This window comes from Galeopterus variegatus, unplaced genomic scaffold (genome assembly GCF_000696425.1).
Source record: "Galeopterus variegatus unplaced genomic scaffold, G_variegatus-3.0.2 Scaffold219, whole genome shotgun sequence".
Lineage (NCBI taxonomy): Eukaryota > Metazoa > Chordata > Mammalia > Dermoptera > Cynocephalidae > Galeopterus > Galeopterus variegatus.
In genome coordinates this window covers 583,513-596,843 of record NW_007726330.1, presented here as the reverse complement: position 1 = coordinate 596,843, position 13,331 = coordinate 583,513, and the positions used below count along the sequence as shown (strand labels likewise).

At 43.7% G+C, this 13,331-nt stretch overlaps 2 protein-coding genes across 4 annotated transcripts in view; one reads left to right on the top strand and one right to left on the bottom strand.

Moving 5' to 3' along the window:
* SAP30BP (SAP30 binding protein) overlaps positions 1 to 4,248 on the bottom strand; it is a 36,055-nt gene extending 31,807 nt beyond the window's left edge. For 2 of the 3 annotated variants that reach the window (XR_550043.1, XM_008566084.1), the window contains exons 1-2: positions 3,906 to 4,036; positions 2,675 to 2,784 (exon numbers count right to left, since the gene is read on the bottom strand). Coding sequence is in view for 2 of the 3 variants with exons in the window: in XM_008566084.1 (XP_008564306.1) it covers positions 2,675 to 2,784; positions 3,906 to 4,011 (216 nt within the window). In the remaining variant the exon portion in view is untranslated. Of the gene's footprint in view, positions 1 to 2,674; positions 2,785 to 3,905 lie in introns of all 3 variants that reach the window. The other variant, XM_008566083.1, reaches the window with a different exon arrangement.
* A 9-nt stretch (positions 4,249 to 4,257) lies between these two features.
* RECQL5 (RecQ protein-like 5) overlaps positions 4,258 to 13,331 on the top strand; it is a 36,917-nt gene continuing 27,843 nt past the window's right edge. The window contains 6 exon segments of the mRNA XM_008566082.1: positions 4,258 to 4,949; positions 5,895 to 6,016; positions 6,983 to 7,501; positions 7,917 to 8,019; positions 8,561 to 8,672; positions 10,287 to 10,449. Of these exon segments, the coding sequence (XP_008564304.1) occupies positions 4,820 to 4,949; positions 5,895 to 6,016; positions 6,983 to 7,501; positions 7,917 to 8,019; positions 8,561 to 8,672; positions 10,287 to 10,449 (1,149 nt within the window). The 5' untranslated portion in view covers positions 4,258 to 4,819.

The window sequence follows — 13,331 nt, the reverse complement described above, 5'->3', positions numbered from 1 at the left end:
AAACCGGCCATCCCTATATAGGATCCGAACCCGTGGCCTTGGTGTTATCAGCACCGCACTCTACCAAGTGAGCCACGGGCCGGCCTAGGTCATCTTTTTTAAAAAAAAAAAAAATCATATACATAGGGGCCGGCCCATGGCTCACTTGGGAGAGTGTGGTGCTGATAACACCAAGGCCATGGGTTCGGATCCCTATATAGGAATGGCCGGTTAGCTCACTTGGGAGAGCGTGGTGCTGACAACACCAAGTCAAGGGTTAAGATTCCCTTACCGGTCATCTTTAAAAAAAAAAAATCACATACATAAAAGTGGAGAAAGGTTGCAATATGCTTCAGAAAAGAATAAGACCAGGCCACAATGCCTAAAAACAGGCTACTGTTTCCATTAAAATGTCAATTATTTAAAACCAGGATTATAAACCATTTTTTCCCTTTGCCTTTCATATACACAAATACATCAGACTCAGACCTACCACAACATCATTCAAAATCAAAGTGCCGTGACACACACAAAACTATCCCTCAGCACCTCAATCCAATAGCATTTGCACTAACATGAACGCAGGAAGGTGGGCAACAAATGACTAGAGCAAGTGACCTGGAAAAGGCAGGACTAAAGGCCAATGCCCAGTCTTTCCTGGGTCCCAGTTGAGTGGGCTCTGCCTCCACCCACTCACGGAACTGCCATTGACCCAATCAACACAGCCTTGTTCCTTATCCAAATGAGGCCCACTTGACACAAAGCACCATATGGTTAGGGCATTCCCCAAAGTGAGCCCACCATTCCACTGAATGCTAAATAATAATAATGCTATGAAGTGAAAGATCAGGAGCAGATGTTGGACAGCTACAATATTAGCTAGCTAAATCCATGTTGCTTCCACCGCCCAGAACACTCCCAATGCACCAAAGCCTTTAACTAAACACCCAGGAAAATAACGTTTCATTTGAAACCGTTATTTTCTACGAAGCTACACTTTAACCCAAACATTGCACAACACTCCCAGATGTTAGTACAAACTCCAACTGAGAGACTTCGACAGACTATACTGATGGTTTTGAGACTTAACTGTCCTGTAAGGTGCCAGTGAGTAAAAGTCTTTGAATGCAATCTCCATAATCTCCTTAAAATGAAATCAAGCAGGCCAAATAATCAGAGACGGAGATCAGCCGAATACAATCACGTTTCACAATGTCTATATGGGAATTTGATGAGAGGATTTTACTAAAATATGAACAAAGCAAATATGGAACAACATTTCAAAAACACATTATGCAGATGTATTAGAGAAAAGACTCATGGATAATAAGCCAGTATGTATGTATGTATTTGAGAAAAGTCAGGAAAAGAAAACAACTTGCAAAGCTTTTCTAAACAATTTCAGTCAACTCTGAATTGTCAGCATTACTGGGTGGGGCTAAATACACAAAAATATATCCCAAAAAGCATAATGTACAAAACACCTGTTTAATCAGGAAAGCATTTTTCAAAATAATTATTTATTTATTTTTTAGTTAATTTTTTTGGCATCTGGCTGATATGGGGATCCAAACCCTTGACCTTGATATTATTAACACTGCACTCTAACCAACTGAGCTAACTGGCCAACCCCAGGAAAGCATTTTAATGCTAACATTAAATTTAAATTTAATGCTAACGTATCAACGCCTAACAAAATTTTCAAACAAATAAGAGAGTACAATGTATTTCAATTAAAACTTGCTAGGGCTGGCCCGGTGGCGCACTCGGTAGAGTGCGGCGCTTGGGAGTGTGGCGGCGCTCCCGCCGAGGGTTCGGATCCCATATAGAGACCGGTCCGCTCACTGGTTGAGCGTGGTGCGGGTGCGACACTGAGGGTTGCGATCCCGTTGCCAGTCGCGGTGCGGGCGCGACACTGAGGGTTGCGATCCCATTACCGGTCACGAAAAAAGACAAAAAGGAAAAAAAAAAACTTGCTAAATAGATTCGATATCCATTTTCGACTTTGTATGTCTTTGTGCTAAGCACCAGCTTGAATTTCCTTGCTTTTTCTCCAGACTTTTAAGTTCTGGTTCATGCTACTCAGGTGATTGTGTATCTAAAGTCTTTCTTGTTAATAAAGATGTAAGTTCCCCTTTGTCAGACAGCAACTACTAAACTTCAGGCAAGATTTGTGATCAAGAACCAAGTGCACCCTGATAAAAAGGGCTAAGTAAAATGTCAAAAAGGTTAAAAAGGATCAAAATGGGTGAAAATAATTTTCCTTCCTCATCTTGTTAATAGCTTGAAAACTTAAATGAGCCCCAACCAAGATTAAAAATAACACAGAGTTGATTGCAGAAATAAACGATACACCAATTACGATAAACGCACTGTTACAAATGGAATAAATTATTTAAACAGAGAAAACCAACATAAAACATCCATTGATACCTGGGTTAAATAAAATAATGCACTATCTTCTCCCTCAAAATTTCCATTCAAACATTACTACAAATTGGTCCAGGTGAAAACAAATTTGATTTTCAAACAGAACTATTGATATCTAACCTAGATTCTTCAATGGATACCAAACAAATGGGGGGAGGGGAGGATGAAGCTAGCCATGGAATGAAATACTGGTGGCACAGTTCAGAAAGTTTCTGATAAATGAAACGGTGCTTTGAGCAGCTCTGGATTTGGGAGATTTACCTACCGATTGCTTGCTGTTCTCGTCCTCTTCTTCTTCATAACCGTCTTCATCACCCCCTAGGTGAGTAAAGTCATCTTTTCCATAGGCGTCAGATACCAATCCGCCTTTCTCCTCTGAACAGAGGGGGGAAAAAAATGAATGGGGAAAAAAAAATGTAAGAAAACTTTCCAGTGACTTGTGTAGCCAGGACTAGCTCTAAAGATAAAAGAAGAACCTAAACCTCACGTAAGTAATCACAGGCCCAGATTCTGCCTTTGGGAAGCCTTTCCTTCCCTAAACTACTATGGCACGTTGCTTGAACACCTCTTTTGACATGCATATCTCTACCTTGTATCATAGGCACCTGTGAATTTGTCTTCTCATACAAGACTGGGACTGTCTTTCTCATTTTTGTAGTCCTCCCTAGGGGCAGGAACTTTACTTTTTAACTTTAGTAAAAAATAAATTTTTTTCCCACATTTAAAACAAAACAAACAAAAACACTACATATTACAGGGAAACCACCAGTAAACCTCCTGACTGAAGAGACCACACAAAACCACAAAATGTTAGAGTAGCTAGTCTAATCTAACCCCCCTCACTTTCCAGGTGATAAAACCGAGGCCCAGATGTTACATAACTTGCCTCTCTCTATTCTCCCGAAGAAACCTCTTCCCATTCTCTCACATTGTGATTCTAAACCTAAGGAGGGCAACGAAATCACGGAGAAGCTTTGAAAACTCACAAAGTAACAGAATCACCCAGGAGACTTAACACAGCTCACAAGTGTCCAGCTCCTACCCCGGATCTACAGAATTCCTCTCTCACTTTAGGGACCAGATATATGTATTTTTTGAAACTCCTACATGCATTTAGGGCACACTCCTACTTAAAAAGCATAAATTTAACCATACACGACTTTTATCACCCTCCACCTATATTTTACTCATCGCTTCTCCCCCACCAAAATAGAAGCCCGGTGGGATTCCCAGCCTTGGATACCTCTCCCCCTTCGGGTCCATCCCTCTGCCCAGCACGATGACCGGCAAGATGATATTCAGTAAGTTTCGGCAAAATATTGAAAACAATGGAAAGGAGACGGTTCATTCTGACTACAGGGCCTCTAATGCTCTATCCCACCCCGGACACCTATCGCCTGGGACACAATGACCACCTTTTCCCTCCCGCCCCGCCGGGGGAGCAGCATGCCGGCAGACACCCGATTCCCCCTTCCCGCTTCCCACTCGGGCCTCACCAGCCGCGCTGCCCACCGCTTCAACCCCAGCCTCGCCGTCAGACTCAGGCTCTGAATCTTCCGCGTAAACTGCCAGAGACGACAGAACGTTCTTCCTCGCCGCCATCTTATTGTCATAGCTCTAGCATGGCTCACTCCTATGACTCTAAGAAGCCGACTTCCGTGCGGAAAGGCAAGTTCTTCCGGGACCCATGAGGCGCAGCGCCACACCGGAAACCAATCAAATGCTCGTTTCTGCGCCTGGCCCCTCCCCTGATGCCAGCGCTCCTGAACGTCATCACTGCGCGACGGATATAAGGTTGTGTGGCTTTTCCCTGACGAGTTCCCAGCGATTTGGCCTCTCAACGCTGGTCGTAGGGTGTAAGGGTCTTCGAGTAGTTTCTGAGCCAGCCGGCAGCAGCGGCGCGGCAAGAGCCTTGCGTTTCTGGGCGGCCCATGGCCGGCTCTGATATCTTGGGGTGAAGAGAGGGAGGCTTCGGCCGGGAAAGGGAGAAAATTGTGGATCTGGTGCTCGGAGGAAGAAGAGAGAGAGAGTCAGGGTCCTGGGGGCAAAGAATGGTCGTAGCTGCGCTATAGAAGGAGCAGAAGGTGGCTCTTAGAAAAACGAGCCCACGTTCTCCAAACTGTTCCGAAGACGTTTATGTTTCTTTTAGTGATCTGATTTCTAGCTCTGTGCTATACCGTAGCCTGGGATGGTTCAGTGTTTTTATTTTCACTGAGCCTGAAAGTGGAGATGTTAACTACCCACGAATGTATTGCTTGAGACTGTTCACCTGCAACTTTATTACTTAGGTGTAATATAGGGAATTTATACTCACAGAGAAAAATAAACTATTTTTAAAGCAGAACAGAGGGTTCTCGTGGCAACCTTTCACCACCTTTGCCTTAACCTTTGGCTCCCGTTTTTCGCTAAGATGAGCACCCGCCCTTCCTCCTTTCCTCCTGACCCTGAGCTGCGAGTCCGGCGCACGTTGAAGAAGGTCTTTGGGTTTGATTCTTTTAAGACACCTTTACAGGAGAGTGCGACCATGGCTGTAGTGAAAGGTAACATTATCAAGCTACCTACGTTTAAATTTGTGCTGGCTGTACCATAGCACTGTAGCGGAACACTCCCCCCGAGCCTTCCTACCTCACCCCACTTGGTCCATACTGGTTTTGGAAATCTTTTAGACTTGTCGCCCAAAGCTCGCAGTTTTAATGGCAGAACCGCCCAGCTGCCTGGTTCTTACATCTCAGAGCCATAGCTACAGACTGTCTTTGAAAACAGTTCCTAGATTCCCATACACGTTCATTTGTGTGTAGGCAGTAGTGAGGGTGGCTGGAATAACCTAACCCAGTCACTGACCGAGGTAGCCCCCTTGTTGAAGACTGAGTGGCCTGGGCCCAGATAGGGAAGGAAGGGGTAATAATATTGTAAACCTGAGACATAGTGACAAATGGAGGTTGTCAAGAGAGGGGCAGCAGGGCCGGCCCGTGGCTCACTCGGGTAATACCAAGGCCACAGGTTCAGATCCCATATAGGGATGGCCGGTTGGCTCACCGGCTGAGCGTGGTGCTGACAACACCAAGCCAAGGGTTGAGATCCCCTTACCAGTCATCTTAAAAAAAGGGGGGGGGGGGCGGCAGCAGTGCAATATCAATGATAGCTTTATGAACAAAAGATTGATGTCCTTCCACGTTTACACAGATATGCCCACTCATCCTGGGGTATTCTGCTTTCATGGCTGTTTAATCATTCATATCCCAGAAGACTTGGATTTCTTACCCTTGTGGTTTTTACCATTTCTGGAAATGCTTTGTGTGCACATTTCCACATCTCCTGAGATCCCTGCCGTTTTCAGAGAAAGGACAAGAAAAGAATGTTATATTGAGACTCTCCCATGTGCCAGGCATTCTGCTAGATGTCTTCCCTACATTCTCATTTAATTTTCAACAACCTTGATGAAAAGGCAGGAAGCATTGAGATGTTTTCTTCTTGTATTTTTGTAGGTGACAAGGATGTCTTTGTGTGCATGCCCACAGGGGCAGGAAAATCCCTCTGCTATCAGCTCCCTGCCCTGTTGGCCAAAGGCATCACCATTGTAGTTTCTCCTCTCATTGCTTTGATTCAGGTGAGGCTTAGGGGAATGAAGACAGTAGCCCAAAAGGATTGGGGAAGGTTTTTTATAGCTGGAAATTTCACTTCTTTTTTTTTGCCTTTTGACTCTTATTTTCTCTGATTTGACAATCATTCTCTGTGTTGAGTTTCTGAATTGCTCAAATGTGAGGTTCTCTGCTAGTGCAGATCACTCTGGCAGGTTAGCAATGAGTCCTCTGTGTTTTAATGGCCTGAGGTCTCTCACTCTCCTTTGTTATTTTTTGTCCTGGAAATTGTGAAACTATACCTGTGCATACATACTCACTCTCACATGTACACTTATGATATTGGGATAGAAGGTGCAGATGAGTAGATAGCTAAATTGATATGGGGGATTCGTGGTGTTCTGCTTTATTCTTACAAGGACACAGGTATGAGAGACAGAAAAAAAGATGAGAAACTGGCTGGGACCTTGTTCACACTGGCTCTGCAGATGTTCTGGCTATATTTAAGGCTTGCAGATGGGCTAATAGATTCAGAATTGAGAAAGCATGACCATGTGGTTAAAAGCCATTCACCATGAAGAAAGGGAGAGAGATGGGGAACAACAATAATACTTAGTGAATGTTCACTAGGTCTCAGGCTTTGTGCTAAGTGCTTTATATACATTAATTTCACCTTTGAAATGTAAAATTTCATTTAGTTCTTATAACAATCCTATTAGTTACTGTTTTCATAAGAGAAAGAGAGAGAAAACAGTCTCAGAGGTTAAGAAACAGTCAAAGAGCATGTGTCAATTAAGTAAGCCAGGATTAAATCCAGGTCTGTTTGACTCCAGAGCTGTCCTCTCAACCACTTCACCTTCTGTACTGTTCAAAAAGAAAACATATTGGAGGGTGGGAGGAGAACGTTTTATGATTGGGAAATCCTCCAGGGAGTTTCAGTGACATTTACCACTGAACATACTCCCCTCTGTGGCCTCATCCCCTTCTGTCTGCAGGACCAAGTGGATCACTTGCTGGCCCTGAAGGTACAAGTGAGTTCCCTAAACTCAAAGCTCTCAGCGCAGGAGAGGAAGGAGCTGCTCTCTGACCTGGAGCAAGAAAAGCCCCGGACCAAACTTCTGTACATCACCCCAGAGATGGCAGCATCAGCCTCCTTCCAGCCTGTCCTGAACTCCCTGGTGTCTCGCCACCTGCTCTCTTACTTGGTGGTGGATGAAGCTCATTGTATTTCCCAGTGGGGACACGACTTCCGTCCTGACTACTTGCGTCTGGGTGCCCTGCGCTCCCGCCTGGCACATGCCCCATGTGTGGCTCTGACTGCCACTGCCACCCTGCAGGTCCAAGAAGATGTGTTTGTTGCCCTGCACCTGAAGCAACCAGTTGCCACCTTCAAGACTCCCTGCTTCCGGCCCAACCTCTTCTATGATGTGCAGTTCAAAGAGCTTATTTCTGATCTCTTTGGGAACCTGAGGGACTTCTGCTTTAAGGCTCTTGGGCAGAAGGCTGATAAAGGGGTGAGGCACTGAAGTTGGGGGGCCAAGAAACATCTGGAGCACTGGGGTGCTATCTGCAGGATAGAAATGTATTTTGGTTTTCTAAGACCTTTACTTTTTCTAGCTTTCTTAGCCAGTCTTCTTAAAACTCATGCACAAAGATAGCTGTCCCTTTGGTTTCCTGGCATTGTTCCTCTTATTGGGGTTCCCTTATCCCAGATCCTTCTTTTGAAGGCAAGCAGCTGGCCCCTCTGTATGAGGGCTTTGCAGACCAGCAGGTTGGGTTTTGAGCTGCTTTGGTCCTGCTTTTTATAAAGTGGCAGAGCCCTGCTATGTGTCCTGCCTCAGAGGAGACTGTAAAGCCAATGAGAGAAAGAGCACACAGCTGATTGTTCTGTTCTCATTGCTTGTTTTCTTCCTTTATCTCCCCATACAGTTGTCTGGCTGCGGCATTATCTATTGCAGGACTAGAGAGGCTTGTGAACAGCTGGCAATAGAGCTCACTTGCAGGGGTGTGAACGCCAAGGCTTACCATGCAGGTAAGGGGCACCCAGAACATGTGTTCCTTCACTCTTAGAGGCCTTTTAGTGGTTCTCTTGTTCCTTACAGACCCTGGATAATCAGATGGTCCATTATCTTTTTCCAGATACCCAGTGTAAAGTGATTCACATAATTCCACTAAAAGGAGTCTAGACAAAAATGAGGTCTAAAACGAGAATTGTGACTCTTGGGTTCTTTTTCTCACCCTGTGCCCACCCAGCATCAGGCAACAAGTTTTTATAAGCCCAGATATTGGTGTTGTAGAAAGTGCACAGTCTTTGGAGGACTTGGCTTTGGACTTGGGTTTGAATCGTGGCCCTAACATTTATTGAGTGCTCTGGGCCACACATGGGCTAAGGTCTTTATGTTTATTAGTTGAGGCTCAGTGAGGTTAAGTGCTTGGCCCAAGGTCATCCAGATGGAAAGTGATAGATTCAGGGTGCGTGTAAAGTGCCCAGCATAGTGTAAAACCCAAGATTGACCCCAAGGTAGACCCAAGGGAAATGTGAGTTCTCTTCTCCATCTTTTCCTCCTTTACAGGGCTGAAGGCTTCTGAAAGAACGCTGGTGCAGAATGAGTGGATGGAGGAGAAGGTCCCTGTGATTGTTGCAACCATTAGTTTTGGGATGGGAGTGGATAAAGCCAATGTCAGGTAAGCTGTGGTTCTTGCCTTGCCTTCCAGGTCTGGGGCTGACTCAGGGTGGGCTGCTGAGTGCTCTGTCTGGGGGACCAGGGCCAGGTGCTCCTTCTAGGGTCAGAGAGGAAGGAGGCTCCAGGAGAGAGTCCCTAGTACCCAGCCTGAATGTTCTTGCCTTGCCTTCCAGGTCTGGGGCTGACTCAGGGTGGGCTGCTGAGTGCTCTGTCTGGAGGACCAGGGCCAGGTGCTCCTTCTAGGGTCAGAGAGGAAGGAGGCTCCAGGAGAGAGTCCCTAGTACCCAGCCTGAATACTGACAGTTTCTGTGAGGCACAGCACAGTTCTGCCATCCCCTGGGAAAGGGGGCAGCATGCAGAGTGTCAGGCTGTCCGTTAACACAGCCCTGTTCCCTTGTATCTCCTTAGCAGGTGGACCCTGTGAGGGGGCTAAATATTTTATTTTATTAGGGCCAGGTGCTCCTTCTAGGGTCAGAGAGGAAGGAGGCTCCAGGAGAGAGTCCCTAGTACCCAGCCTGAATACTGACAGTTTCTGTGAGGCACAGCACAGTTCTGCCATCCCCTGGGAAAGGGGGCAGCATGCAGAGTGTCAGGCTGTCCGTTAACACAGCCCTGTTCCCTTGTATCTCCTTAGCAGGTGGACCCTGTGAGGGGGCTAAATATTTTAAACTGCTCCCTGTGGTAAGCCAAAGGCCAAGATCTTATTACCATCACTCCTTGTTACTGCTTACTGACAGTCTGTAAGAGTCAGGGTGCATCCCAGCCTCCTGACCCCACACTGGCAACTATTGGGAAGTCTTTTACCTCTAGCCATGGCTTGACCTTTGAGAAACATTTTGGGCTATAGCTCAAGCTCTTTGCTGTGATTAACACCAAATAATAATGCCTTGTACAAGCACTTTCCTGTACATGGTCTTTTTGAACCTCTCAGTGACCTTGAGTTAGTCAGGATGGAATTAGTTGAAAGAACACAGACTTTGGAATCAGAGTTTGAACCCTGGGTCTGCTATGTCTTATTAGGAGCCAGCTTTGAAGTAAATTACCCTTAACCTCAAATGCTAGTCCTGTTGTCCCTCACTGTGTGACTTTGTACAGAATTACCTATATGAATCTCAGGTTCATCATCTGTAGAATGGCCTACTTCATGTGTTGGTGACTGTAACAATTAAATGAGACAAATATATAAACTAGCTCATAGTGCATATTCAATAAATATTATCCCTTTCCCTCTTCAAAGTAGTTATAAAGGATTTATTCAAGGTTGTGTAGCTCATAAGTGGCAGAGCCTAATCTTATTTCTTTAAGTCCATCATTTTTTCCACTGGGCCTCTGGCTGTGTGTTTTTTTAGGTTCCCCATATGTGCTGGAATTGCCCCTTTAACTCTTGCTTTGGCCTGTAAACTGGGCTGCCCTATGGTGGGGAAATTTGCTGATAGGCTACAGGTGTCTTAGCCATGCTTACTCTGGGATCTTTTCTCTGCCTCCATCTCTGCTGGTCTCCCTGCTCCTGGTCACTGTGGAGGAAGCCCTGCTCTACTAACTCAGGATCACTCCTCCTCTGGGCACTCAGCTGTTCTGCCACATCTCACGCTGCTTGTCCCTTTGGATCCTACAGGTTTGTCGCCCACTGGAATATTGCCAAGAGTATGGCTGGGTACTACCAGGAGTCTGGCCGGGCCGGCAGGGATGGGAAGCCTTCGTGGTGCCGTCTCTATTACTCTAGGAATGACCGGGACCAAGTCAGCTTCCTGATCAGGAAGGAAATAGCAAAACTTCAGGTAAGTCCTGGGCAGTAGAAGTCCTTTCTGTCTGAACCCACTGCTCTCTAATTTCACACAGCTTATTTCTGAACCCACATGGAACTTCTGTAAGCTATAGGGATGTGCTCCTGGCCTAGAAGGAATAGCAAGGGGAAAATGGTGTGTTGGGTGGATAGGCAGCTTACAACAAGCTAGGTTAGACTTTTTTCTTTATAAATATTTAATTTATCTTAATACTGACTTTTACGTTGTATAGTCAAGGTTAATCCTGCCTTATTTTAATTTGTTACATAAGCATTTCCCCATATTGTTGTGTTTTGCTTTTAGCCCTTTATTTATTTATTTATTTTTACTCTTTTGTAGAATGCTTAGAAACAGACCCAAGTATATAAGGGAATTTGATGTGTGATAGGTAGCATTATAAATCAACAGGAAAGGGATGAACAGTTGAATAATTGGTGCTGGAGAAAGATAAAATTAGATCCCTACCTGATACCATACACATATGAATTATACAGATGGATTAAAGAGCTCAAAAAAGTATAAAATAAAAAAGGGAAAATATTTTATTATCTTTATGAAGGGAAGAGTATCTCAAGATTTTAAAAGCAGAAACCATAAAGGAAGGCATGATCTATTTTTTTTTTTTTTTTTTTTTTAAAGATGACCGGTAAGCGGATCTTAACCCTTGACTTGGTGTTGTCATCACCACGCTCAGCCAGTGAGCTAACCGGCCATCCCTATATGGGATCCGAACCCGGGGCCTTGGTGTTATCAGCACCACACTCTCCTGAGTGAGCCACGGGCCCGCCCAGGCACAATCTATTTGACTAAACTCAAACTAAAAATTTCCATATAATGGGAGACACCATAAACAAAGTGAAAAAATGAACCCTTATTGGGGAAGATATTTGTAATACATGTAATTGACTATGTAGAGGACTCCTATAGGTAAATTTAAAAAAAGGCAAATAACCGCATAGCAAAAGTATGAATAAATTATAGCAAATTATATGAAGAGATGCTCAACCGCACTTAGGAATCAGAGACATACGAATTAGATGAGTTACCCTTTTACACCTATCAGATTGGCAAAAATGTAACAGCTTTATAATCGCTGTTGGTAAGGATGTGGGGAAAGGGTACCTGCTAATGTTATCAGGAATACAAGAGTACTTCAAAAAGTTCATGGAAAATAGAATTAAAAGGTAATACGAATCTTTCCATGAACTTTCTGAAGTATTCTTGTATAAACTGGTACAACTGCTTTGAAGAGAACAGAGATGATATCTGTAAAGTGGAAAATACTGGTCTCTATAGTTCAGTAATTCCACCGCCAGATAGACAGGTTGTCACATGTATAAGGATATACATGTACAAGGATGTACAAGCATATTTGCTGTAATACTGTGATAGTGAAATCTAACTCTTCTTCTGTAGGGTAATGGATTAGTAAACAGTGTTTTAGTTACACAGTGGAATGGTCAAGAGATGTTAAAAATTACATACTAAATCTACACAAGCCAATGGGGGCAGAGCCTCCCAAAGCATAATGTTGTGTGCAAAAAGCAAGTTGCAAAAGGATATGTGGATGGTCCAGCCCGTGGCTCACTCAGGAGAGTGTGGTGCTGATAATACCAAGGCCATGGGTTCGGATCCCATATAGGGATGGCTGTTTAGCTCACTTGGGAGAGTGTGGTGCTGACAACACCAAGTCAGCGTTAAGATCCCCTTACTGGTCGTCTTTAAAAAAAAAAAAAGAGAATATGTGGCGACTTGCTTTAAAAGAAGCAGATTGAACACAAGTACTTATTTCTAATCCCCACCAAAATGACAATAAAGGGATAAAAAATATACTAATTCACAGTGACAAGGAGAAGAAAGACAACAGCAGGTAGAAATGTCAAAAAATATCTGCCTAGAAAACCCCCATAGACCCTACTAGAAATCTACTAGAGGGCTGGCTCAGTTGGTTAGAGCATGGTGTTACAACACCAAAGTCAAGGGTTCAGATCCCCATACCAGCCAGCTGCCAAAAATAAATAAATAAATAAATCACTAGAATTCATAAGAAAAGCTGGCAGAAGCCGAATATGAGAGAGATTTTAAAAATCAGTAGTTTTTCTCCACATTACAATAAATACCTAGAAATGGAAACAAAAAATTTTTTAATGTGCAAGAACAAAATACCTAGGAATAAATTATAATTAAATACCTAGGAATAAATGTTACAGGCTATTAACAATTTTTTTTAAAAGCTCCCCATTTAGTTTTAATATGCAGCCAGGTTTGAAAACGATTGATTTAGATGAAGAAAATGAAAATCTCATTGAAAGAAAACAAGCTCTGAAGAGTTATAAAAACTGGGTGGGAAGATGTAATACTGTCAGTTCTCCTCAAAATTAATATAAATATTTAATGAAGTTCTAATTAAAATCCTGAGTTTTATTGAGAAATGAAGAAAATTAACTTACATTTTTTAATTTTTTATTTTATTTTTTGGCCATTGGCTGGTATGAGAATAGCTTCAAATTTATATGCAAGAATAAGTTCCAAAGAATAACCAGAAAAAGTATGAAAAAAAATATGGTGAAGGGCCATGCTTAACCTAGTATTAGAACGTGCTGTAATGCCACTGTCATCAAATCAAGGTAATATGTTAACAATCGGTGGAACAGACAGAGAATTTATTTTTTTATTTTTATTTTTTTAAAAGATGACCAGTAAGGGGATCTTAACCCTTGACTTGGTGTTGTCAGCACCACGCTCAGCCAGTGAGCGAACCGGCCATCCCTATATGGGATCCGAACCCGGAGCCTTGGTGTTATCAGCACCGCACTCTGCCGAGTGAGCCACAGGCCGGCCCACAGACAGAGAATTTATTTTTTTATTTTTATTTT